Raw genomic sequence first — 27,079 nt, 5'->3', positions numbered from 1 at the left:
TGTGTGTGTGTGTGTGTGTGTGTGTGTGTGTGTGTGTGTGTGTGTGTAGACAGACAGAGAGAGCAAAGTGAGAGCAACCAGCAATTGTGAGTACAAATAATAAAGGAAATGGGGCAAAATGTTAAAAATATATGAGCCTGAGGAAAGGTTATATGGTTGTTGTTTGTTCTGGGTTTTTTTTTTTTTTTTTTAAGTTTGAGATTTCATAGATCCCATCAGGCTGGGCTGGAATGAAATTCCAATGGAGCCAACAGGGGTGGTGCCCCAGGAATGGATTAGGAAAACAGTGGTTCCGCCCTGTGTTCAGACCACATGCCCTCTCTTGGAATGTCAGTTCTTATCTTAGGAGTTATCTCTAGACTACAGAACCAGGGAAACTGCCTCAAAAATCCTTGCTACCACCCAGGAGCTTGAATTGTTTTTCCTATGCCTTTGTGACTTTAGGAGGTAACCAGATGGCTAGGTTTCACAGCTGAATAAGCCAGGGAAGGGTCACCTTTCCCAATTCTGGTACGTTCATGGGGATTCCTAAAAACCTAATAAATACTGAAACTACTGATTTACACACATACACACCAGGTCCATGCTCACTAGTGATTTTTACCTCTATTTGTTGCTGACTTGTATCTAAAGCATGTGTCCAAGTTAAGCTGCTATGGCTTATTCTACAAGGAAGAGTCAGCTGTAATTCATGGAGACAGAGAGCAGAAGGTGGGGGCCAGGGGCTGGGGGAGGGGCCTGGGGAGCGAGTGTCTGATGGGGACAGAGTTTTGGTTTTGTAAGGTGAATTCTGGAGATGCACGGCGGTGATGGTTGCACAACCATGAGAATTCACTTAATACCACTGAATTCTACACTCAAAAGTTGCTAAGATGGTAACTTTTAAGTTATATGTATCAACACAATTAAAAACTGAAGAAAAAAAAAAAAGTAAAAGGGGGCTTCCCTGGTGGCGCAGTGGTTGAGAGTCCGCCTGCCGACGCAGGGGACGCGGGTTCATGCCCCGGTCCGGGAAGATCCCACATGCCGCGGAGCGGCTGGGCCCGTGAGCCATGGCCGCTGAGCCTGCGCGTCCGGAGCCTGTGCTCTGCAACGGGAGAGGCCACAGCAGTGAGAGGCCCGCGTACCGCAAAAAAAAAAAAAAAAAAAGAAGTAAAAGGTCTATTAAGGCTAAGAGGGTTGAGAACTTCTCTAAGCCAAGAACTGCTGAATAAAAGATTTTTGATATTCGTTTAAAAAAAAAAGAAAAAGAAAAGAACCAGTTGAATATACTCTTTCCCAAAACGTTTGACCTTGCTAATAACAGAATGGACTTCCGACCAAACATTCCCTTAGGAAGACCTGGAGTGGCTTAGGGGGAGGGGCCGAGGCTCTGCTGGGTCTCCCACCCTCCCCACCCCAAGGCCCTGGTCAGGGCCGCTGGATGACCCCCCCAGAGAGCAGGGTCTCCGTCTGCCTGCTGACCACCCACCTTCTGAGGATCGCCCATCCTCTGAAATCTGCAGGTGCAACTCCCTCGACTTGGCATTCAGCTCACTGTGGAAAGGAAGAAGGGCCATGAATCCTTAAAAATGCTTTACTGTTTTCTTGAAATAGTATTTTTTTTTCCTGATGATAGAAAGGAATGCAAATCACCATCAATATTTAAGAAACAAAGAGATATATAACCAAATTACAAAGATTATCTGCAACTTCACCATCCAGAAATAGTTACTGTTAATATTTGGTGACTGGTCTCCTAGGGTAATCCAATGGGACTTTCTGAATGATGGTGGAAATGTTCTGTTGAGAGGCTATCAAATTCGGTGGCCACTAGCCACATACAGCTATTCAGAACTTGAAATGAGGCCAGTGCAAACTGAGGAACTGGGTTTAATTTCGTTTGCTTTTAATTAATTGAAATTTAAAGAGCTACATGTGGCTAGTAGGTACTGTATTGAAAGATATAGCCATATAATTGTCTGAAAACAAATATAGAACATAACATACCTCTCTCCTCCTTTGTAACCTATTTTTTTCACTTAAGATATCATGGACATCTTTCCATGTCAATAACTACAGAGCGACATCCTTTTTCATAGGTGTCTAGTATTCCACGCTCTGGCCTTAAGAGATTTTATTCAGCCAGTTCCTTAATAACCAACCCTTAATAATGGGTTGTTTCCAATATTTTGTAATTATAAACAAGCTGAGATAAATATCCTCATACATATATCTTTGCACACACTGTGTGATTATTTCCTTGGGAAAAGAGCAACTGTCAATCAAAAGGTACATGCATATAAGAGATTTTCTTTTTTTATACATATTGATGACCTCCAGAATGATTATTCTAATACATACAGTATTTCCACTGGCTTTTCTCACTTTTTCTTTACCAACCTATAAGGCGAAAAACAATCTCTTTTGTTTAAGTTTGCATTACTTTAGCTATTACTGAGATTGAACATCTCTTCAGATGTTTCTGGCTATCTACGGCTCTTACTTTTGCTTTTCTAGTACAGAAGTTTTGCCCAGTTTTCTAAGAGAGTGCTCATATTTTCATTAATAATTTATAAAGGCTCTTTATATTATACATGGGACACCTTCTTCCATTACTTTTTCTAATTATGGTTTACGCACCAGAAAGGGATTGATTTCTGTATTTTTGTACTCAGCTACTTTACTGAAATATTATTTACATTAGTTTTTATAATATTATTATTTCTACCCTATGTTCATCATTTCTAATAGCTTCAATTGATTTTCTGCAGTAGTCTAAAGATGCAATAATATTATCTCCAAGTAATGATTAGTTTTGCCTCTTACTTGTGTACTATTTCTTTTTCTTATCTAATTGCATTAACTAGTACTTCTAGAACAAAACAGTTGGTATCCTTCTCTTGACTTTAGTGGGACTGTTCCTACTACTTATCACTTACAGTGATTTTTTGTTTTTAATCATATGAAAAAAGCGACCATAAATCTTGTTCTAATTAAGTTTTAAAAATTAGAAATGGTTATTAAATGTCACTGAGTATCTTTTGGGCATACAGAGAAATAATAAGTTTGTTTTCTCCCTTGATCTAGTGACACAGTGGATTTCATTAATAGATCTCGTCACATTAAACCATCCTTGCATTTCTGGTATGAACTCAGTCGGTCTTGGTGTATTATTTTTAATGTGCTACTGGATTCTATTTGATAATACATTAGTCAGAATTCCTGCATCATAATTTGTAAGTGGTCTACAATTTTCCTTTTTTCCATTCTCTTTGTCAGATTTTGGTATCAGTCGGAAGTTTCCTTCCCTTCTGCTCTGGAAGGTGTGGGCTTCTCAAGCAGGTGGAGGGCCCAGCGACAGATCCCTCGCCACAGCAGGGTGTGGGCGCGCAGGTGCGGAGTGAATCGATACTGAGAGCTGCCTTCAAAAGAAATCCGTGTCTGACTCACAGCTTCCTCAGATGCTTAATGTACTTCTTTTTAATTTTTTATATTTTCTTTTTTCCTCCCTCCCTCCCTCCCTTCCTTCCTCCCTCCCTCCCTTCTTTTGTATGAACAGTGCTGCAGAACGGTTTTAGAATTTGGCAGTCTTGAGTAGGTGTGGCCATGGAAACCCGGGCCCCTTACGCACAAGGTGAATTCTTCTTCCCAGGTGAGGGCGGTAGTGTTTCTCGAGAGGGTGCTGGAGAACTTCTGGATGGGATCATTCAGCTGAACTACACATACTGGGTTAATGTTGCCTGTAATCAAACAGAGGGGCACCATATTGGCTTTTATTTTTGTTTTCCAGTTGCATTAAGACATTTTGCATCTAAAAGAAAGGCCGAGTTAAATGTCTGGTCTTGGCTCACTGGACCTGTGGCTCAGAGGGTCCAGTGTTCCTTTCATTTGCCATTTACAAACTCTCAAAGCACCTCATCTGGGGATACTCACTGGATGTCCACAGCCCCGGGCTGCCCCAAGTGCCCCTGCTCCCCCCTCGGTTCTGACTGCGGGCACAGCTCTCTGGTGAGGGCCCTCCCTGGGGGCAACATTACTCCAGCAGAGATGTCGGCCTCACTTTGGACAAAACTAACAGCTTGGAAAAGGAAGGGCATCTGGGGTAACTGCTAAATCTGGGGATACCTCCCAGAGAACCCATTTCCCTCTTACAAAGATGTAGGTTTGTTCTTTTTGCTTTTGTTTTTTTCTGTGGTACGCGGGCCTCTCACTGTTGTGGCCTCTCCCGTTGCGGAGCAACAGGCTCCGGACGCGCAGGCTCAGCGGCCACAGCTCACGGGCCCAGCCGCTCCGCGGCACGTGGGATCTTCCCAGACCGGGGCACGAACCCGTGTCCCCTGCGTCGGCAGGCAGACTCTCAACCACTGCGCCACCAGGGAAGCCCAGATGTAGGTTTTTATACCTAACTCAGCTCAGTCAAAACTTTTGGAGGTATTTGATCCAGATAACAGGACATTTCACTAGTGAACAGTTGTGTCTGCTTCGAGGCAATGCTTGCCCCATGGCAGAAAGCCGTGAATATACTGTGTAATCAATAATCAACAGTAGGGCTTCCCTGGTAGCGCAGTGGTTGAGAGTCCGCCTGCCGATGCAGGGGACATGGGTTCGTGCCCCGGTCTGGGAAGATCCCACATGCGGCGGAGCGGCTGGGCCCGTGAGCCATGGCCGCTGAGCCTGCGCGTCCGGAGCCTGTGCTCCGCAACGGGAGAGGCCACAGCAGTGAGAGGCCCGCGTACCGCAAAAAAAAAAAAAAAAAAATTCAACGGTAAAGGACTGGAATATGTTGGCCCTTTCCCGTGTACCAGGTGGTGTTCGGTGTTCTACACATCATCTTACTAATCACCACAGTCACTTTCAAGGAGAGATTCTGACTCAGATGGGGACCTGCTGGCAGAGGTTAGAAATTGGGACCCCAACCTTGGCCGACTGGGTCCCGGGAGCCCCTCCCGGCTGCTAAGCGGCGTGGCCTCAAGGGGCGAGGTGTGAGTTACCAAAACACCACCCATACCCAGCTTCATTCACAGAGTTTCTAGGTAGTTCAGTGTGTCCCACCTGCACTTCTGGAACAGGAGGAAACTCCCCACAAATAAATATAAGTAACCCCGATGTTCTCAGACAATACAAAGAACTCATCGCTACTCTTAGCAAACACCACACCACAGTGGAAAGATGTGTCCGGTCCCAGGCTACTAGGCATCCGGGGTCTCAGCACTGACTCAGAATCACCGAAAAGGAATCACCCATTCTGCAATGTTTCTGTCTTGTCTCCATAGGAGCCTCTCTGGGCAACACAGGGTTCCCGGTGGGCCCAAAGCCTTCCGGACACCCATAATGCCCCCATGTGGCACCCCCCTTCCACAGGAGGAAGCAAAGGCCACGGGCAACCCACAAGGCACCTCCTCCCCTCTGCTCACACCGCAGACGGTCACATCCACAGCCAGCCGGGTGCCCCGCCCTCACCTGGGCGCCCCTGCCGCGCCACCACCCACCTGAAGCACCAGGATGGCTCAGCAGCGAGGCTCGAATATTCTTCACCAATAGTTTGAGCTCATGAGCCCTTGGAGGTTTGGGGGGGCAGGATTCCTGAGTAGATGAAGTGCACTGCAGATGCTGCAAAAAGGAAGACAAAGAACGGTGAGCCGTGGCAAAGAGGCAGTGGCCGCTGGACACCTGCTACACGGAAGGAATCTTCAAGAAAACCTCCAGAGGGAGCCTGGCTCCCAGGCCTGCTCTGTAACAACTGGGGAGGTAGGGTACCAGTCACCCACAGCTGCTTCCCCTCCTTGGAAGCCTTGTACATCCCACAGAAAGCGAGCGAGGGAGTTAAGCATTCCCCCAGAGAGGACTCCCCTGAATCTCACTGTGGGTGGAGATGGGGCCACGCGTGACCCAGGGCAGGAGCTTGAGACAGAGTGGGGCGCCCTGCCTGGGATGCAGGGGCCCACTGCCCACTAGCACTAAGTGCGACACCAGCCAGGAGACTGGCTACTTCCCACCTCCTGGCAGACCTGCCATCCATGTGGGGAGGATCTAAGTGTCATCCAGGCGCCACGCTAGGGACAAAGCAGAGGCAGGTACCCCTTGAGCCTGCTTCATCCCCATATCCTCAAATGGGCATCAAGGTGTTTCCAACAGAGAGCTCCCCAAGCTTGTGGGCCCTCACCTTCAGGCCAGCCTTTCTCAAGCTAGCTTCCACCTCCCACTCATGGCTACGAGTGTTAGTTACAAGGGGCTCCTTAGGTACAAACATTTGGGAATCCTGGGAAAGCTTCTCAGAGACATCACAGGCCTCTGCACAGCGAGCGCCTCCCAGGGAGGGATCCTAAGAGCTGATCTGACCTCAGAGTGCTTTTGGGGGGGGGGATGCTTACTAACATCTCAAGCGACTGTAGTGTTCTTTAGGTCACCACCTAGAAAACATGATTCTGAGCCAGGGCAGGGCCTTGCCCACTGTGAGCTGCAGGTGCTGGGAGGCCAAGAAGTAATCACAGAAGTCCTCAAGACCCAGGTCCCTGTGCACTGGGGACAGAGCAGCCCACACGTCTGGGGTGGAGATGCAATGTTTTCTCAATTGCGTATGCGTGATGGCTAATCTTATGTGTTGACTTGACTGGACCGTGGGGTGCCCAGCATGTGGTCAGACGTGATTCTGGGTATGTCTGCGAGGAGGTTTCTGCCTGAGATTTACATGTAGATCAACAGACCGTGGAAAGCAGACTGCCTTCCCCACTGCGGTGGGCCTCGTCCAATCAGGTGAAGGCCTGAATAGAACAAAGGGCTGACTCTCCCTCAGATAAGAGGGAATTCCTCATGCCTGACTGCCTTAGAGCTGGGATATCCATTTTTCCCTGTCTTTGGACTTGAGTGGAAACATCAGCTCTCCTGGGTCCCAGCCTGCTGGCTTCTCCTGCAACTCTCAGGGCTTGTCAGCCTCTAGCATGAGCCAACTCCCTAGAATAAGTCCCCTTATATGTATAAATATATATATTTTATACATAAATATATAGTTGGCTCATGCAGTTATGGAGGCTATTTTACACACACACACACACACACACACACACACACTCACACACACACATCCATTGGTTCTGTTTCTCTAGAGAACCCTAATATAATAGGCATGTTATTTTGATACATACAGTCTACAAATTTATTTAAAAGCATTATTGAATTTATGGTAGTCCCGGTCCCTTTATTTTCTGAATCAGTGTATTCTAAAAATGCACTACTATTTTGTGAAGTTTCTCAAACGTTGACATTAAAAATGTATAGTCATATTCAAAACAGGCAGCTCTGATCTGAACTAAGCCACCAGGATAGAATTACTGAAAGAGAGAAGAGCCAAGCCTCTCTGCTCTCGCCTCTGGGAAGCCTGGCCTGACCCCCCGTCTCTGGGCCGAGCCCCACCTGGCGGCACAGCCCTGGGAACCCTGCGCGCACACCCACGAGCCCCTCCCTCTGCTCGGCTGCTTACTCAGCTGCTCCTCTGCTGCATCAGGTTTCTCCTGTTCTGATAACCTTCAACCCAGAGCGAACCACAAAGCACTGTGATCCCCTGATATCTGTGCAGCGAATCAAAGAGACTTTGTCTCCAGGCTCTACACATTCACAGTGGTGATGCCCTAACAGGAACCAGAGACCGAGAGCCTGCATCAAAAAATCATATGAAAAGTTATACTTTAGGGACTTCCCTGGCTCTCCAGTGGTTAAGACTTCGCCTTCCAAGGCAGAGGGTGAGGGTTCGATCCCTGGTCAGGGAGCTAAGATCCTACATGCCTCGTGGCCAAAAACCCAAAACATAAAAAACAGAAGCTATACTGTAATAAATTCAATAAAGACTTAAAAAAACAAGAAGTTACACTTTCACACTGACTTCACCCCCCACTATATAATAACAGTGGCTATTCTACATGCCACATAAAAATACTGGAAAGACATAGGAAAAATAACTTTAGGGATTGTAAGTGTATGTTTTGCATAGTCATCACGAAGAGATCTGCTCATGACTAGGAGAATTAATTGACCTCAAGCCAAGGTTTTTAGATGTGTCGCCGAAAGAGATGTGCGGGACCAAGCCCAGGGAGGCTGTCCTGGGCGAATGCCCTGGACGTGAATTTAGCCAGAGAATTGGCACCTAATTGGGCGGGGGGGGAGGTCGCCAGCAGGGGAAGGACCCCACAGAGGAGATGGCCTCATGTGTCCGCACTGCCTGAGGGCGACAGACCCCTGAGAGGCAGTGTGGACGCAGGCTGTCCCCGTCCTGGGCTAAAAGTCTGTGGGTCCAGTGCGCTCACTCTGCCTGCCTCGGGGCAGTTCCCAGGTACCTTAGTTCTGGAAGGGTGCGATCCCAGACAACAGTCTCTGGGGGCACAGCAAAAAGTCAAGTTCTGGTTCCTAAAAGGAGAGGATCTGGGCTACTTCGGCTTGGACTCTGCTGAGCGGGCCAGACTCCTCTTCCTTTCCTCCCATGGGGCTTCGGAACCCTGTGCCCTGAACTCAGAGCTTTGCCCCAGACCGTGGTCATCACCCACCAGCAAGCGACCGTGCAATCTCGCTCTACTGCGGGGGCGGGTGGGGGTGGGCAGAGGCAAGGTGCAGGGATGGGGGGCGAGCGTGGGAAATGCACACAAATTCTCCAGGCGGGTGGACCACGGTCCTTCAGGGGGTCATGAAGCACCCACAACCCGGTGAACTGGTTTACCTGAACTCCCCTCACATCCGTAGGCTTTGTGCTCAGAACCGCTGATGGGGACGCAGAGCTAACCAGGTGCTTCACAATATCCTTGAGACTTTCAGAGACTGCATCTGCCCCAACCGCCTGGTCCTGCCGAAAGAGGAGGGAGTCACCAAACCATCTCGTAACCAGGCACATGTACAAGTGGGCAAGCAAATGCATGGCTCTCCAGATGTCCCTGGGACCAAACAGACTTGGGGGTCACCAGGGCTCCAGGAGATCAGACTAGGACAGTGAGACACTCACTCACTCTTATCTTTGCTGATCTCAGAAGTCATTCATCCTCCTTGTTTTTTTTTGTTTGTTTTTGTTTGTTTTTTTTGCGGTATGCGGGCCTCTCACTGTTGTGGCCTCTCCCGTTGCGGAGCACAGGCTCCGGACACGCAGGCTCAGCGGCCATGGCTCGCGGGCCCAGCCGCTCCGCGGCACATGGGATCTTCCCGGACCGGGGCACGAACCCGTGTCCCCCGCATCGGCAGGCGGACTCTCAACCACTGGACCACCAGGGAAGCCCCATCCTCCTTGTTTTTAAAAGTTAAAGATAAGACATGTGCAACATAGACATGTGTTAACATTTCTGTGTATATCTTTTCAGTCCTTTCCTGTAAACATACAGGCACATGTTTTTTCTTTCTTGCCTGATGTTTGATTTTTTTTTTTATTTTTTATTAAAAGGTAGTCAAGGGACTTCCCTGGTGGTCCGCTGGTTACAACGTCACCTTCCAATGCAGGGGTTGCGGGTTCAATCCCTGGTTGGGGAGCTAAGATCCCACATGCTTTGCGGCCAAAAAAAAACCAAAACGAAACACCAAAACATAAAAGCAGAAGCAATCATGTAACAAATTCAATAAAGACTTTAAAAATGGCCCACATCAAAAATAAATAAGAAGAAAAAAAAAAATAAATGGTATTCAAGTAAATGGAAAGGCTCAATAAAAATGAAGACAAGCTTGTAGAAGAATAACACAGCAGGATGACTTGCATCACCAGGTGTCAAGCTCTATAAGGCTACAATAATTAATACCCAACAGAAACGCGCTCATGTGTCCTAGAATGTTCAGAGCACCACTATGCATAATGACCCCAAACTGGAAACTACCTAAGTATCCATCAATACCTGAACAGATACACAAGTTCTGGTGCAGTCACACAATGGAATACCACAGGGCGATGAGCACAAACAATGTTACAGGCACACACAAAGACACAGATGAATCTCACAGACATAATGTTAAGTGAAAGAAACCAAACACGGAAAAACACATACACAGTACTGCATGACTCCTTTATTTAAAGTACCAAAACAAGCAAAACTAAGCTAATGCTGTTTGTGGGCAGAATCCTAAGATGACCCTCAACGAGTCATGTTCTGCATCATCCCCTCGCCTGGAGGGCAGGTGGCGCCCGTGACTTGCTTCCAGCCAACGGAATACGGCAAAGTGATGTGATGGCCAAAGGTTATGGTATATGCAGCTCCCTCTTAGCAAACCAGAGCAAGAGATTCTCCTCCTAACCTTGAAGAAGTCAGCTTCCACGTGTGAGGGGGGCCACATGGCACAGAACTGCAGGGCTTCAAGGAGCTGAGAGCAGCCCCAGCCCACAGCCATCAAGGAACTGAGGACCTCAGTCCTACAACCACAAGGAACCGAGTTTTGCCAACAACCATAGGAGACTGGAAGAGGATCCCGAGCTCTAGGAAGGGCAGTCAGCCCAGACCATGATGACAGCCCATGAGACCCTGAGCAGGGGACCCAGTTAAGCCTGGACTGACTGACAGATACTATGAGGTAAATGTGTGTTGTTTCACGCTGCTGGGTTTGAGGTAATTATTAGTTGCAAGCATAGATAAGTCATACATGTTAGAAGTCAGGAGCATGGTTACCCTTTGTAGGGGCTGCAGGTAGTGAGTGGAAGCGGGTAGAGGGGGTTTTCTGGGGAGCTGACCCTGCTCTGTTTGTGGCGCTGGGCGCTGGGCACTCATGAATGGTCAGTGTGTGAAAGCTTCAATCAGCTGCGCGCTTACAATATATGCACTTTTCTGCATATCTTATCTCTCAATTTTTAAGCAAGGAGGATCTATTTTTTAAAATCTCAGTTAAAAGCCTTGTTTAAATATAATAGCTTCTGTTTTGAACGCTTAAAAGCTGGATCTGGCTGGACACTTGCTAAAAGAAAACGTCGAGCCCTGCCAGCCCTGCTGCCATCCACGCCATCGTTCGTGGTTTCAGGAGAGCAGCTGCAGTGTGGTGGGTGCCGGTGCTCGGCCACCCTGGCCACGATTCTGGCTCTGCCATTGACGGCTCCAGGGCCCTCTGTGTCCCTCGTCACTTCTGGCGTAAATGTCCCCACTGTGGGGCTCCAGCACCCCCTGCGCAGGGGGATGGACACTGGCAGGACCTGATTTCCACCAGGACCACAGACCTATTGAAAAATCTTCCAACTTGCGGGGCTGGAAGTGATTTCAGAAATTGGTCTGTGGTGTCCCAAGGACAACCAGCTGGCCAGGCCTTGTTACAGCAAACTTAGGCCAAATCTGCCATTTACTGAAAATCTACTCTCTGCCAGGAACTCTAAACTAATAATAATCAAAATGGCTCACACTTATGTCACTCTTAGGATGTGTCAGGCCCGATGCTACGCACTTACACATATTAACTAGTTTAATCCCCACAACCACGTTGAAAATCATCATCCCCATTTTACAGATGAGGAAACTGAGGCACAGAGAAATTAATTAGCGTGTGTGGGGTCTCGCAGCTCATAAGTGGCAGAGCTGAGAGTTAAGCTCCAGGGTCTGCACTGAGAACCGCTCCGCCATCATCTTTCTCTTATTGCAATAGGTTCTTGATACCCTTATTTTTAAACTGAGGTGAATTCACATAACATAAATGTAACCATTTTAAGGTATGCATTTCAGTGATGTTTAGTACATACATACACGGTGTTGTAAAACTATCACCTCTATCTAGTTCCAAAATATTTCCATCACCTCCAAAGTAAGCCCTTTACTCATTAGCAGTCACTCCCCAATCCTCCCCACGACAGCCCCTGACAGCCACTAATCTGCTTTGCATCTTCCTGGATTTGTGTATTCTGGGTATTTCATAGAAATGGGATCATGTGACATGGTCATTTATGTCTGGCTTCTTTTACTGAGCACAATGTTTTCAAGGTTCATTCCTAATCTAGCACATATGAGTACTCCAATCTTTTTAACGACTGAATAATAGTCCATTTATGGATGTACTGCACTTGGTTTATCTATTTCTATCTTTTTTTAACCCGCACATTTCTCCTCACTTGACAGAGGAGGAAACCAAGGGGGAAAGATGGGTTCTGGGGTGCTCAGAGACCATCACATTTTAGATCCACAGAGCAGCTGACTTGGCAACCTTCCTTTATAGCTGTCCCCCTGCCCCCATGCCATCTCAACTACCAGGGGTCCAAGGGGTTACTAAGTCCACAGAACCCAGCTCCAAGGGGCTACTAAGTCCACAGGACCCAGCTCCAAGGGGCTGTTTAATCCCACAGGATTACTTCATTGGGAAAGTCACGCTTCTCGTTAATATGGGGAGCCCATGGTCGGCAGGGAAACGTACAGGGCCTTGTGGGGAGCAAGGTGTGAAGAGTGCGCACAGCATGCCACTGAGTGGGTGAGAATGGGGGAATAAGGTCCGTTTCGCAAAAAGAAACCTAGGATGGGTAAACGAAAACGAAAGAAACAAGCGAGCAGAGAGCGGGGCATGGATGGGGTGGAGTTCACGAACCACAGTTCACGTAATTTTGACTTTTGAACTATGTTAATATTCTGCACGTTCAAAAACTATGTAAATCAACAAAGATGGGGGACAAAACCTGACACGGCACTAACAGAAGCAAATGCTGACGTCCGCTTACATGAACTCACATCAGGTTGGTACCATAACCACACAGAGGAAAACACTTAATTTGAGTAGTTTTGGAACACAGAACTCAGTACCCCCTCGGCGGGATACACTCTGCTATGAATACCAGCAGAGCAATCTTGAACTTAGGAAGTTTGATGTCAGAGGTGGCAGGGGAGCCGTTCACAGAACCGTTCTGTGTGCACTGTAGGCCTGAAAAAGCAGTGCCAGGTGGGGGAAAGCAGATGCAAACATGGGCGGGAAGGAGAAAAAGAAAATAAAGCAGTGACTAGGGAAACACTTAACACGCGAACTTTGTACAACGAAATGGTCAGGCCAACAATTCCACTTCTGACGTATGCGAGGGAAAAGAATTACCGTTCAAACTTCTTAGTCTTAAAAACAAACTGCCTACACCTACATCAAGGCACAAACAGTTACACTATTTATGGACAAATGATTACATTTTGCATGATCTTTCCAGCAACTGAAAGCGACAGCACCCATGTGACTCGGCAGGCCCCTCCTTCTCCCAAATTCACTTCCTCACACCCCCAGGACCACAGGAAGCGGGGAGATCACCTTCAGACTTGAGACACAGCTATGCAAAAGCTGTGGGGAGAAAGGAGGTGGTGGCCTTGGAAGCCAGGCTTTGGACTCAGGCTGAGCTGTAGGTGAGTCGAGCGCCCTCACAGTGAAGGAAAGCATCTGAGGGTCAGGTGTGATAGAGCGGTGAGGAAAACCTAGGTTCCATCACTGCCATGGTTTTCAACCACTGCACACAAGTGCTTTAAAAAACCCCCGGTCCAATTAAACCTGCCTGGGGGACAGGGCAGGCTTCAGGATTTTTAAAAGCCTGGGGGACAGGGCAGGCTTCAGAATTTTTAAAAGCTGCCAGGTGATTGCAGGTGCAGCCCAGGTGAGAGCTGGCATTAAATCCACAGAAGGCCCTCCCCACCTCCCCTGCCCCCCACCCCGCCCACCAACGCTGCCCCATCACTGCCCTGTGCATTCCCCGGGATCACACATCAGACACGCATTAATCAGAGGCCCCGTCTCCCAGGGCAGGTGGTCATAATGTGCGATGTTTGCGCGTACACGAGGCAGGAATCACAAACACTCACGGACTGACCTCCCCCGGCGCTTTGGGCCGGATCGTAATGGCCATCTCTGGCGCGCTGATGAAGGACCACTTGACCTGAATGTCTTCTCTCTTCTCCTTCATGTGGAGCTCCAGCTATTAAGGAAAAAAAAAAAGATCATTGGAGGACTGCTCTCTTCACTGGAGCCTCAAAATGTGTCTGTGTGTTCATTTGTTTTCTTAGACCGTTATTTATCGCCTCCTTGGCATACGGTGTGCTTTCAAAATGGAAAGGAGAGTCCCAAATCCCCTGACCTCCCTTTCCCTGTTGTGTAGCCCACCCCGCCCTCCCCGGCGCCTTCCTCTGCCCCAGCCTGTCACTTGGAGAGGAACGTCAGGGTTGGGGCTAAAGGCCAGGTGCCATGGAAACCCTGCAGCCTCTCGATGGCCAGCCCTCTGCCTTGCAGCTCTCTTCTGAGAGCACCACCAAGGCATAATGGAGCCGGAGGGACAAAGAGAAGGGAGCCGGACGCCTTGTCCAGCCCCACATGCTGACACAGCCCCCGAGGCTTGTGTACAGAGCCGTCAGCATTCTTATCCTCTCTTGCCGGGGCCACTACACCACCTCCACTTGGACTCTGAGCTCTCCCGATGCCCCTTCCGGCCCTACCCATCTGTTGTGGGAGAATAACGCCTGCCCCCCCAAAGATGTCCGCACCCCAATCCTTGGAACCTACAGGTGTGATTAGGGTAAGGACCTTGGGGTGTGGTGACAACCCTGCATTAACCCAGTGATCCCTGGGGAAGCACAGGAGCCCTTAAAAGTGGAAGAGGAAGACAGACGAGCATGCCAGGGAGATGTGACTGGAAGACAGAGAAGGATGCCAGGAACCCAGGAATGAGGTTGCCCCTCGAACCTGGGACCTTGCCCTTAGCTGACAGCCAGCAAGGAATTCGACCCGCAGTCCTGCAACCATAAGCAGCGGAATCCTGCTGATGACGGGTGAGCAAGGAAACAGATTCTCCCCCAAGAGCTTCCAGAAAGGAAGGCAGCCCACCAACACCAGGATTTTAGCCTGTGTTGGACATCAGACCTCCAGAATGGTGACATGATAAACGTGTGCTGTTTTCAGCTGAGATTATGGTGACTCGTTTCAGCAGCTAGAGCAAACTAATACGCCATCCTCCTCCTTCAGCTGGAGACTCATTCGAAAGCCAAAATCTTGACCCTTCCCACCTCCACGCCTCTGCCCCACCACCCAGGGAAAGGGAAGGAGAGAAGGGCTTTAGACTTGTTTTCTTAGTACTCAGTACTCTCCCTCACACTAGCAACTAGCATGAGGTAAGAGAAATGATGCTTCCCTTGCCCTATAATTCTGGGTGACTCTCGCAAAAGTGCACTTTAGGGCTTCCCTGGTGGCGCAGTGGTTGGCAGTCCGCCTGCCGACGCAGGGGACACGGGTTCGTGTCCCGGTCCGGGAAGATCCCACATGCCGCGGAGCGGCTAGGCCCGTGAGCCATGGCCGCTGAGCCTGCGCGTCCGGAGCCTGTGCTCCGCAACGGGAGAGGCCGCAACAGTGAGAGGCCCGTGTACCGCAAAAAAAAAAAAAAAAAAAAAAAGTGCACTTTAATTTCATTGCCACAGTCCCCGAGTCGCTCCCACCAGGTCGGGGAGAGGGGTTAGCCGCTCGTCTCTATGCATCTTTTATCTGAAGAACAGCAGAGGACAGGATGCCTCCTGCCATGAGCATTAATAATTCACCAACCTCTAGCAGCTGCCCCTGCTCTGAGAGGTAATCCACAGGCTGCTTTTAAACTATGGTAAGAGATCAAAGATACAATTGTGTTACCTGTATCTGAGCTGCCGAAAAGGGCACATAAACAGTATCTCAGAAACTGTTTCCTCAGTGAATGTTTGTGGTCCTTGCTGGACTCACCCCATCCTGAAACGTGTGTCATGCTGGGTACGTGTGTCCCAGACTTTAAAATAATCTTCTGATCACATTGTCCAAAAAACTAAGTGGGGGGAGCAGCAGGGCTTTAACATCTGACAAGTCCACGAGGTCAACTTAACCTCTTCGACTCTCGGAAAGGGAATGTTACCAGGGTAGGGCTGGGGAGGCTGGGCTTCAGAGAAAAGCCATTTAGGGAGCCAGAAATTTTTGTGCTTGCTCTGGTTGTTCCAAACCATGTCTTTTAAGCAAAGAAAATGGAATATAATCTTCCCCTGTGGTTGAGAACCCTGAATGATTTGCGCTCGTCCCCCAAATTAGCAGTCAAGCACAAGGACAGAGGAGAGGGAACGGCCTGAATCAGCAGAGACCCCCGACGCAGACTCAGAAATTCACAATTTTTACACACCGGCTACACAAGAGCTTCAGTGAACTCCTGCTTCTGTGTGTGTGACATGCACAGCTATCTGATGGTTTAGGCATCCATAAGTTTCACTAATAGGTCTATTATAATATTACATATGTCTCTACTTATAATTGCTTTATGTATAATTATTAATGTTACATATACAATATATAAATGTATCAATCATAAAAGTTATAATTATGTAAGTCTAATATAATTATTATAACAATGTCTATTATCCAAAAAATAATGGTAGTACTCATCCTTTAACATATAAAAATAATAAGGGGTCTTTTAAAGCTGACTTTTTCGAACACTAAAAGGAGGAATGCCAAGTCCAGCCCCAAGCTGTTTTCCAAGCTGCAGGAGACTTCTGAGGTCTAGTACTTGATCCTGAAATAGAACCACCTGCCTTCTCTCAGATGACATTTTCCTTAATCTAACAGTCGACACACCCTTGATATGCTTCAGTGCCTTGAAAAATACCATATCTCCCGTACTGGATGGTTGGGAAACTCTGAATTCGTTATATATACGTGTACATATGTGTGCGTGTATATATATGTGTCTGTGTATATATCTATGTGTGTATATGTGTGTGTGTGTGTGTATACATACACCTATTTCACACACACTTTATTTCCTACAGAGACAATATGGAAGGTGACAGTTCGAAACTTATGAAATGAACAGTAATTAATGAAAACAGGAGCATGCACGTCTGATTGCACCCCTCTCACCCTGCAGGTTTATGAGAACTGTTTTCCTAGGACTCGCTCAGTCTCCCCAACTTTACCTGTAGATGAAGCGGGGAGAGCCGCACACTGTAGAGCGGGCGCCCCGTGTCCTCGGACGAGGGTAGCCCCACGCTGACCAGGAACTGGATGGTCTCGCCCACGACATGACAAAACACCACCTAGAGAAGGGGCCATAAAACAACGGAACTTTACGCAAGAGAGAGGAGAGCTTGCACCTTACCCATCTTCATTTCACTGTACAAAATAATCTGGACTCTATAAATCAGCAAGGACAAGAATTCAGAGTTTCAAATATGGATGAATACCCAGATTCACACCTTTTCTACTATGCAGTCATTTGAAAACTAGAAACAATATTTCAGATCTCTTCTTCCTGGTGGATTCCTGGGAGCTAACTCTGGCTTGCCCAAAGCTAGCTAGGATCTTTCCACTCATAAAGATCTTTTTCTTTAAACATGGCTTCGCTCTATTTCTCCACGCAGCCGATTTTAAATTGCCCAGACAGTTCCACATTCACATGGAGTGAACGCCATTAGCCACTGTCTCTCACTAAAACTGGGCCTTAAAAAGAAAACGTCTTATGGATGTTACAAGGAAAAAATTAAAAACGTACCGAGAACGCAAGAAATTGTTTCTATTTTAATAAATTTTAACCTATTGTGGTTTTCAAAGATGCAGGGATAATTCAAAGAACGAATGAAATATTAAACAGTTACAAAATGATATAGCCTTAACAAAGATAGAATTATAAAATGAGCTCAGGGCTTCCCTGGTGGCGCAGTGGTTGAGAGTCCACCTGCCGATGCAGGGGACACGGGTTCGTGCCCCGGTCTGGGAAGATCCCACATGCCGCGGAGCAGCTGGGCCCGTGAGCCATGGCCGCTGAGCCTGCGCGTCCAGAGCCTGTGCTCCGCAACGGGAGAGGCAACAGAAGTGGGACAGCGAACCATAAAAAAAAAAAAAAAAAAAAAAAAAAGTTGTAAAATGAGCTCATTTAAAGACCTATGAGACAAAATAATTACATCAGGAATAAACCTGACCATATTCCTGACATAAATCTCAAAGCATTTTAGAGGGATGAGTGTGAACGCTGCTACCACAGAGAAGCATCGTGTTTCTGTCACAGAGTCCCCCTACTGGAGCAGACCTTCCAGAACGAGGGGTCGGCCACCCTCCTGGCAAAGATGCCAAGCAAGCCCAGCGTGGGAGGACCAGAAGGCCAGGTGCCAGGTGTGCAAAGGCAGAGGGAGCAAGGGCAGTGGGAGAGGGTGGAGGGGGTCCAGTAGGCGGCCCGTGCGTCCGGCCAAAGCCGGGTTGGCAGAGGCTGAGGGTACGGCGGGATGGATTCCACGTTCCCCAGGGAACTGCTGACCCCATATTGGATGGTGTCACTTGGGAAGGAAGGAAAAATTCTTTTAATTCTCTGGTGGATTTAGAACCTAAAATACCAAGTAGGAAGACTGTCAAAACATTTACTTTGTCAGGATAACTGCTATTTCACAAAGTTCAGACTAAAAACATGTCCCCCTGCTGATCCCTGGCTAACCCACTCCGCTCGGGGCCCACCCGCCCCTCCAACAAGAACCTGAGCTGTACCATACCAGGCCGCCTGCAAGGGGCCCATTTCCAGTGTCCACTATAAATGCTCTTGACAGAGCAGGGTTAGAAAAAGAAAATCTTGCCTTTTCCAAATGCTGGCAGAAAACCGCACCACCCTTATTTTCATCCGTTCTTGTCAAGTCCCTCTCAGAGGACTGATTTACGTGGGTTAGTTCTACGTCTTCATCATGCTATTGCATCTCCAGAGCTCATCGAAGGGTGGCACAAAAAAATGTTTGTATAAGAAATGTCATGTATTCATTTTAAAAATAAATGCTCTATAAACAACCCTTTTAGAAGGAACTTGTTTTTGGCCGAGCCACGTGGCATGCGGGATCTTAGTTCCCCGACCAGAGATAAAACCTGGGCCCCCTGCATTGGGAGCGTGGAGTCTTAACCCCTGGACCACCAGGGACGTCCCAGAAGGAATGGATTTTGATGCCGGATGAGTTATACACACAAGTGACACGACTCTCTGTTCTTTGTCTCACTGCTTAAAATTAAAAACCAGACGGTGACTGGTTGACTTCTTCTTTGGAAACTTCTACACTAAGCGAATTAGAATGTTACCGAGAACACTGACAGCTTCCTTAGCGCCCTGACTCAAGAAAGAGTTTGGTTTCCGTTTGTACCCAGTTCTACAAAAAGCTACCCCACTGCTCCATTCCCGATACACAGGTAGCCCAAGCACCTGGTTGAAAGCAAATAAACGAATAGTCCAACAAAGATTTTAAAAGACTTTAAAACTCCTAGAATGCAAGCCTCCAAAGGTCACAATTACCATTCAAGTCACATCAGGAAAGTAAGTGGAGTCACTAAAAATGGGACATCGAAGGGTCTGAACGCCCTTTCACAGAGACCCCCCTGGAGGGTCTTCCCTGGCCCTATGGCTTTCTGACCCTCTAAATAACACCTGTCATATAGACCGACCATTGCTTGGCCTCTCTTTAGTATATTCAGCTGGAAAAACTAATCACATCAACAACCTGATCAGTTTTGATACGGCCAAACAAAATGCCACCAGTGTTCCTAGGGGTCCAGCTGGAGGGATATGACCATTAGGCCAAATCCGTGTCCAGGGCCAGGCTCTGCCCCTGCCTCTCTGAGAGTAATAATGTCCCATTTGCCAAATGGATGAGAACAAAATGGAAAGCAGGCTTTAAAAATAAGTAATCTTCTTTTAGTGCATTAAGGTGTCATCCACAACGGGGATTAAATTCTCTCACCCAGGCAAACAGCGGCGAGGCCGTCTGCACCCCCAAGGGGTCCCCTCTTGGAACAGCAGAAGGCAGAGTCACCTGACGCCAGGTCAAGCAGACCCTGCCAGCTAGTGCCAGAGCGTCCAGGGTTGACGTCTACCTACATATGGACGAGCGGGTAGAGACTCTGGTCTTGACCCTAGAGTCTCCCTGCCCAAACACAGTCATGTTCATGGGCTCCCTTCTGAAGTTTACAGGTCAGCTCCTTGGGGCACCCCAATGATACAGGGCTGTTTAAATATGGCTGTCAAACCTTTCCTGTGTGGGCCTGCCCCCGAAGCAGTCTGATATCGGTACTGGATTTTTAAAGTTAAACTGAAGCAATATCTAGCTTCCGTGGTGGAGGCCCTGAAGCAGGACTCCACAAAGCCAAGATCTGGACGCACAGAGCGAGCTCCCTTGAGAGCAGCCAGCCACAAATCCACCTGCTTTATCCTTGAGATTCTTTTCCCAAAGCAAGCAAAGAGATCCTCGATTACACAAACCATTTCAAAAGTCACACAACAGGGGCTTCCCTGGCGGCGCAGTGGTTGAGAGCCCGCCTGCCGATGCAGGGGACGCGGGTTCGTGCCCCGGTCCAGGAGGATCCCACATGCCGCGGAGCGGCTGGGCCCGTGAGCCATGGCCGCTGAGCCTGCGCGTCCGGAGCCTGTGCTCCGCAATGGGAGGGGTCACAACAGTGAGAGGCCCACGTACTGCAAAAAAAAAAAAAAAAATCACACAACAGAAGGCTGAACCGTGTATTCAGATAAACCCCCTTCCTCCCTCCTCTCTACATACAAGAGCCTTTCATGGGGGGTGGGCTCCACATGGGGAGGGTTTCAAAGGTGCAAGTCTTTAGCCCAAGGAGCAGCTGCACTGACAGGTGAAGGGTCAGGGTCCCTGGTACACCCCCAAGGGTCAAGAGGGGAGGCAGCCGGTGAAAGTGGGCACGTTCCGTTATAACGGCAGGGAGGCCATCAGTCAAGGTTTTTTTTTTTCTCTCTAGCCTCCAGACCTTAAACTCAGTCACATACCTATGCAAATCGGTCTTATCTTCAAACTATATTCCTTCGTTTAGACAGGGGCCTAAAGAATTCCAGGCCTGGGTAGTCCCAGGTTTTGCTATTGCCTGCCAACAAGAAAGTCCTCAGATATCTGTCAATCTCACCACACTTTTCCACTTTCCTTTTCAATTAAGCCTCTTGTACGATTGCCTCAGCTCCTCCTCTGAGAACACTCTAGAGAACTGGAAATAGTTTAATTACTTTTGTCTCCAAAAGAATCAGGAATACAGCTGAGAAAAAGGACCTAAAAGGTTTATGCCACCCAATATATTTCACTTCAATCACGCTCTATGACATCGTGTGGGAAAGAACTCCAAAATAAAAATGGAAGTAAAGACCCTTCGCTAACCCTTCAGAGTTCCCAGTCAGATTTCTTCCCCAACTCTGCAACCCAGTCTTGGCCCTGTAAGTATTCTTTACGATGGCACGAGCCTGATAGAAAATATTACTTCTACTCTGGAACAGACTCAATTTAAAAAGTAAACTGCATCAGAGCTGACTATTCTCAGAACATCTATAAAGTTAACCCTACTTGCCCGCTTGTTCACAATACCTGAGTGAAGGTGTATTTCTAGAAGGACTCTCCCAGTGGACCCAGGTGAAAAATGCTGGAAACAAGATGGCAGCCAACCCCAAGGAATGCTGGGTAGATGCTCTATTTCATCCCCTCGAGGGGTGTGCCTTGGACCACACAGGCTCTGATACCCCACCCCCAACTACACCCTCCATCCCTTCTCTTGTTGGGATACTTTAAACAGAACAACGAGGCTTTTCTGTAATAGTACACGACCAGAAGGTATTGTTACTACATCTCAGTAATAGTACGCGACCAGAAGGTATTGTTACTACATCATGTGGTTTAATGGGAGCATTCCCTGGCCTAAGAATCCAAGAATGTGCTGTTCTCCTCCGTGGACTCTATGCATTAAAAGACATATACGGGACACTTCCTTTAAAAGGAAGGCACTTGGTCACACCTCCACGTAATGCCGCTGCTGCTTGATGTGTTCCAACTCACAAACAAAAGCCCAGCTTACCCGAGGGTCCTTTTACCTGGTCTTCACCAGGCGGAAGTACCTGAGGGCTGACTCAGCCCAGAATTCCACATGCCTTTATCCAAACAAACAGGTGGCCCTCCCAGAGACACTGCTCCCATTCACATCTCAAAGGGCGGGGCCTCCAATGAGAAACTTTGCACCTGCCCTTGGAAAGACCTGGCTTCAAAACAATTTCACAACCGGTCAGTATTTTAGCATAAATACCAGGCTAATGGGGTACCTGGAATTTCAAGACATGCAAAGTCAAAACAGAGTCAACCAAATTTCCTATTTGCAACTACAACTTTGCGTGCTCTACCCTTGCAAAGTAAGGGGTCCACCAAGGTCTGGAAAGAGCACAGGGGTGCCCAGAAGCTCCCAGGGTATATTTTAGTATATGAATGTGTAACAGCCTTAGGTAGAAAAAAACCCATGTGCTCACAATATACAATTCATCCCAGTGACGGCTGTGGGGTTCCCCGACATACACTGTGGAATGAGATTCCGGGGGAAATTCCATGCAGTTGCCCGAGGTCTGTTCGTTGCTATGGTTTTACGGAAGCAAGGGTTGGTTAGTGCCTTTCAGTTCCTTTTTTCCCATTTTCGCCGTCTCTTTCCTGGTGGGGGTGGGTGGGAGCTTAAGTGAAATGATAATGATAAACATGTAAAGAATAATAGTAACAGTGCTGTTTATGGTGTATGGCGGCTGGAGCTGGTTTCTGGAGGCCGACTCGGGTTCAGTTCCAGCCTCTTATTCAGCAGCTCTTAGTTCCCTTGCCCGAGTGCCCCAGCCTCTCTTGGCCTCAGTTTCCTCCTCCGTACAATGGGCACAATGCTTCCTTGGGCAGAGAAGAGCTGTGGGCACTAATGAGGACGGACACGGCCCTTATTGACCGACGGCATCAGAGCTATCACGTGGCAGGGGCCCTGCAGGTGCTGCACAGGCCGGGGCCAGGGAGGGATTCATCCTCTACAGACACAAAGCCTATGGCTCAGTGAGGGCCTCACACCGAGAAGGCCAGCGTCACTGCAGTCCCCCAGCAGCAGGCGACCCCTGCTTTGCCTGGCAAGCCGTCCACATATACATCCTGTTCACAGGGACACTCGCCACGCTTGCTAAGTGCATGTGTGGCCTTTGCAGCGAGTACCTGTCCCAGCACAATACTCCTAACCCTGATTCACGTTTGGAGAGCTCCCACGCTGCCCTTGTAGACCTCACGCCTTCACAAAGCTTCCGAACCCACGCATTTGCCCTAGAGGGGTTACAGCTGCACCCCAAGAAGGAAGAGCTGCTCTCAGGCCACTTGAAAAATTAAGTCTGCTCCTTCTGGGTCAAACATTCTGGAGCAAACCTCTCCTAGGACATGAGGAAAGAGAACATAGCTTACACTCTTGTGTAAGAGCGCAATTACAGTCTGGGAGAGAGAAATGGACTGGGGGCGCGTTGAGACTGGAAGGGAGGACACAGAGAGCCCCGGAGAGAAGGTGAAGGGCAATGCTCTCCTCCGCAAGAAGTGTCCCACCGAGAATGCCTCTTGGTACCGAGCCCTCACTGGGTCTGCCACCCGGCTAAGCTGAACGTGTGTCTGCAGACCATGAGCCCTGGAGACCCAGAGGTGCCTCCAGTCGCCACCTGAAAGGATGCCAGTCCACACGAGCACGGGCGTCCTGCCCTGCACAGGGAGAACTCCTTCAGAAAAATGCCTCTGCCCCAGCACGGGTTGCCTCTTGGGATAAATATCTCGTCTTTGTCCTCAGTTCCTGGCACACAGCTCCTAAAGCCCGAGGAATCTCGAATGTCTTTTGTATACTAAGGAGATGACTGGTGGTTGCGGGGTGGGGGGGAGCTAGATAACATCAGGATGGAGACTGGGGGCCAGAAAGACCAATGCGTGGTTAGAGGGTAGCAGCTTTGCCACCTGGACTTCAGGGGAGGGGATGGCAACTAGAGAGGGAACACACCCATGCCTGTGATTTAATCAGCCATGCCTCCGTAATGGAACCTCCAGAAAACCCCTAAACAATGGGGTTCGGAGAGCTTCTGGTCCTGGGAGGGCAGCACACGTGGAGAGTGTGGAAGCTCCCCACCCCTTCTCCCTTCCCTGTCCCAGGTACCTGCCATTTGGCCGTACCTGAGCCGCGTCCTTTATTAGACACTGATGATAGTAAGTAAAGTGCTTTCCCGAGTTCTGTGAGCTGTTCTAGCAAACGATGGAGCATCTGGAAGGGGCTGTGGGGACCTGCCGCGTTACAGCCAGTTGGTGGGCACAGGAGGCCCAGACTTGGGGCTGGCGTCTCAAGGGAGGGGCAGTCTTGGGCTGAGCCCTTAACCTGTAGGGTCTGTGCTGTGTGGGTACTTAGTGCCAGAATCGAGTTGAATTGTAGGACGCCTTGTTGGCGTCCTGAGAACTGGAGGACTGCTTGTTGCGTGCAAGAAAAATCGCACACAGTTGGTGTCAGAAGAGTCACGAGTAAACTGCTCAGAAGCCCCCAGTTCAGCCACAGCTGCAGGGTGTGGACTGTGCGTCTCCCACGGGTCCTGCAGCGTGACTCAGATGCTCTAAGCTATGCAAGACCCCACTCTCTGTGCAGGACGGGGGGCGGGGGGCTTGCCGAGGAGCCAGGTACTTGCAAAGGGAGCTGCTCTGGCACACGGGGGTCTTCGGGGGCTGCAGGAAAAAGTCCGAGCACATGGCAACTGGAAGGCAGGGGAGACCCGGTTCTGTTCTGCGAGGGTCGTGCCGGGAGACTCAAGACCAAACCCAAGCTGGGAAGATGCTCACAGAGGGAGACCAGAAGCCCATCCTCATCGACTTGATCGAAGACGTGACTAGACACCAGACCCCAGAGTCATCCCTTTCGTTACCTCAAACGTCATCCACACGTCCCCTGTCAGGACTGAGTCAGAGGGATGAGAAACACAGACCCTGACACTCCGGAGGGAGCGTGGAAAGGGGAGGGGGATGTCACTGAATCTCCTGTCTGCATTCCTTGGACACCTTCGGAGTCCTCAGACTCTGCTACGGTTCTTCCCTTCTCAAGAATTACACACAGCAGAGAGAGCACGTGACGTTGCTGGCACAGGATTCAACCTAAGTTTGGAACCCATGGCGGGTGTTTAGATCCTAAAAGGAGGAAGACACCGTCATCAGTGTCCTGCCCGACAGGCAGTCCTAGAGCACGAGCTCCTGGGACAACGCCTGTCCTTCGCTTAACGCAGGGGTCCCCAACCCCGGGGCCGGTCTGTGGCCTAACAGGAACCCACAGCAGGAGATGAGCGGTGGGCGAGCGAGCGAAGCTTCATCTGCCGTTCCCCATCGCTCACATTCCTGCCTGAACCATCTCCCCTACACTGCTTCCCACCCCCATCCGTGGAAAAGTTGTCTTCCACAAAATCGGTCCCTGGTCAAAAAAACACAGGAGTCAAGAACTACGAAGAAACTTGTAAAAGAACACAAGATCGTGTGCACTTTCCCAGTAGTTTACTGGGTAAAAAGCTTCCTAGAAGATAGCGTGGACAGCCGTCCATGGTCCTATGCGGGGGGAGCAGAGGAAGGAAGGCTGAGAGCAGAGAGGAAGGGGGCAGACTTAAAACAGAGCTTACGCACTTCTATATATTGTTTTTAACTTTTTGACGGGTATGCACAATTTCTGTAATGGTATTAAAACAAACACAGTTTAACTGTCCACTTTCCAAAGGATGCTTTTCCGGCACTATATATCAAGACCTTTAAAAATAGTCTATTGCCATTTCCAATCTCTGCTCCCTCCCGGCACCTCCAGGCCAGCCCCTGAGATCTGTCCCTCTCTTAACGCTGCCAGTGTCAGAAACCAGCAAACAGAAACTGCGCACCACAAAGGGACCTGGGCTCTATTTGTAATAACAGGGCACTCACTGCACAGGGGCACTTCCCAAGCAGGGGCCTTGGGTAGGTGAGGCCAGCAGCAATCTTTCCCTCAGTCCCCCAGCCTTTGAAACTTAGGCACTGGAGCATCTGCTCACAAGGCCCCTTCCAGCTGTTACGGGCTGTGCCGGTGGCAGCATCCTGCCTTGTGGCCACCAGTTTCCTCCCAATATCTTCCAGAGACTTCTCCACGCTTGTTGCAGGGGTTGTGGAGCTCTGTGACCCCCGTATCGGCCAAGGGTGGGGAAAGAGAGCTTCCCTGCGCTGCCTCGGCAGGGGAAGCTGGGCCAGCCCCTGGGCGGCCAATTCTGGAATCCATGGTGGAGCTGAAGCGTGCGTACCTACAACCTAGAATGCCACTCCCGCCCTGGAGATACTCCCGTTCTTGTGCCTGAGGACTCAGGAGACAGTCCACGGCAGCTCTGCTGTACTTGAGAAAAAGAGAAAACTACCTAATTATCCATCAGTGGAAGGTGGAAAAAGCAGCCCTGGTCCACCCAGAATCCTGAACTGTAGTTCCAGCTAATGAACTAGAGCGACACAAATCAACCTGGATGAACCTCCAAACTGTCACGTTCTATTAGGAGAAAGTTCTTCTGAAATTGTGCGCACAGAACAATAAACGTTTGAAATGCCCCAACGACGCTGTAGCTGAGCCACGGAGGACATACACAAGAGGTGGGGTTCCAGGGGGCTGGATGGGAGCTCCTTCTGGGCCTGGGGGCCACCCAGGTGTCCCCTCCTTGCTGTCTGCTAAATGATATGCATTTAATTTGATAATAAAATATACAGAGATACAAGGGTAAGCCTTGTACCTAAGAGTTTCTCAGCACTTCTACAGATACTTTTTGTTAAAAAAAAAAAAAGAAGAACTTACAATTATTTATGGTATTTGACCAGTCTAATAAGTAACTTCAGCATGTGAGCTCTTAGCAGCTATAAAATAAACTCTATATAATATCTAAATGACTCAAATCTATATATCGTGTTACAGAAATTATTCACATATTATTTATATAACTATATATATAGAGAGAGATAATTCACCCATTTAAACTATACAATTAAATGGTTTTTAAATATATTTCACAGCATTGTACAAATATCACCAGTTTAGAACATTTTTGTCACCCCCAAAACCCTGTCCCCGTTCACCTGAGCAGTCAATGTTCACGTCCCCGCACGCATTACCCGGCCCCAGCCCCTGGACACCACTAATCTACTTTCTGTCTCTACTGATTTATCTACTCTGAATATTTCATATAACTGGGATCTTATGTGTCCTTTCATGTCTGGCTTCTCTCACTTAGTGGAGTGTCTTCGAGGCTCCTCCACGTGGGAACACGTGTCAGAACTGCGTTCCTTTAGGAGGCCAAGTAACACTCCATCACGTGGATACACCGTATTTTATTTATCTAGTCATCAAGTTGATG

The 27,079-nt window shown here is 48.8% G+C and overlaps 1 protein-coding gene across 3 annotated transcripts in view; it reads right to left on the bottom strand.

Moving 5' to 3' along the window:
* C2CD2 (C2 calcium dependent domain containing 2) overlaps positions 1–27,079 on the bottom strand; it is a 60,353-nt gene that overhangs the window by 16,717 nt on the left and 16,557 nt on the right. For all 3 annotated transcript variants that reach the window (XM_027091747.1, XM_027091815.1, XM_027091662.1), the window contains exons 3-8: positions 16,839–16,958; positions 13,736–13,840; positions 8,687–8,809; positions 5,472–5,592; positions 3,614–3,722; positions 1,472–1,536 (exon numbers count right to left, since the gene is read on the bottom strand). In XM_027091747.1, coding sequence (XP_026947548.1) covers positions 1,472–1,536; positions 3,614–3,722; positions 5,472–5,592; positions 8,687–8,809; positions 13,736–13,840; positions 16,839–16,958 — 643 coding nt within the window. The remainder of the gene's footprint in view (positions 1–1,471; positions 1,537–3,613; positions 3,723–5,471; positions 5,593–8,686; positions 8,810–13,735; positions 13,841–16,838; positions 16,959–27,079) is intronic.

Source organism: Aethalodelphis obliquidens, unplaced genomic scaffold, assembly GCF_003676395.1.
Source record: "Aethalodelphis obliquidens isolate GAN/ISIS:26980383/991018 unplaced genomic scaffold, ASM367639v1 scaffold1, whole genome shotgun sequence".
Lineage (NCBI taxonomy): Eukaryota > Metazoa > Chordata > Mammalia > Artiodactyla > Delphinidae > Aethalodelphis > Aethalodelphis obliquidens.
This window is presented reverse-complemented; position numbering and strand designations above follow the sequence as displayed.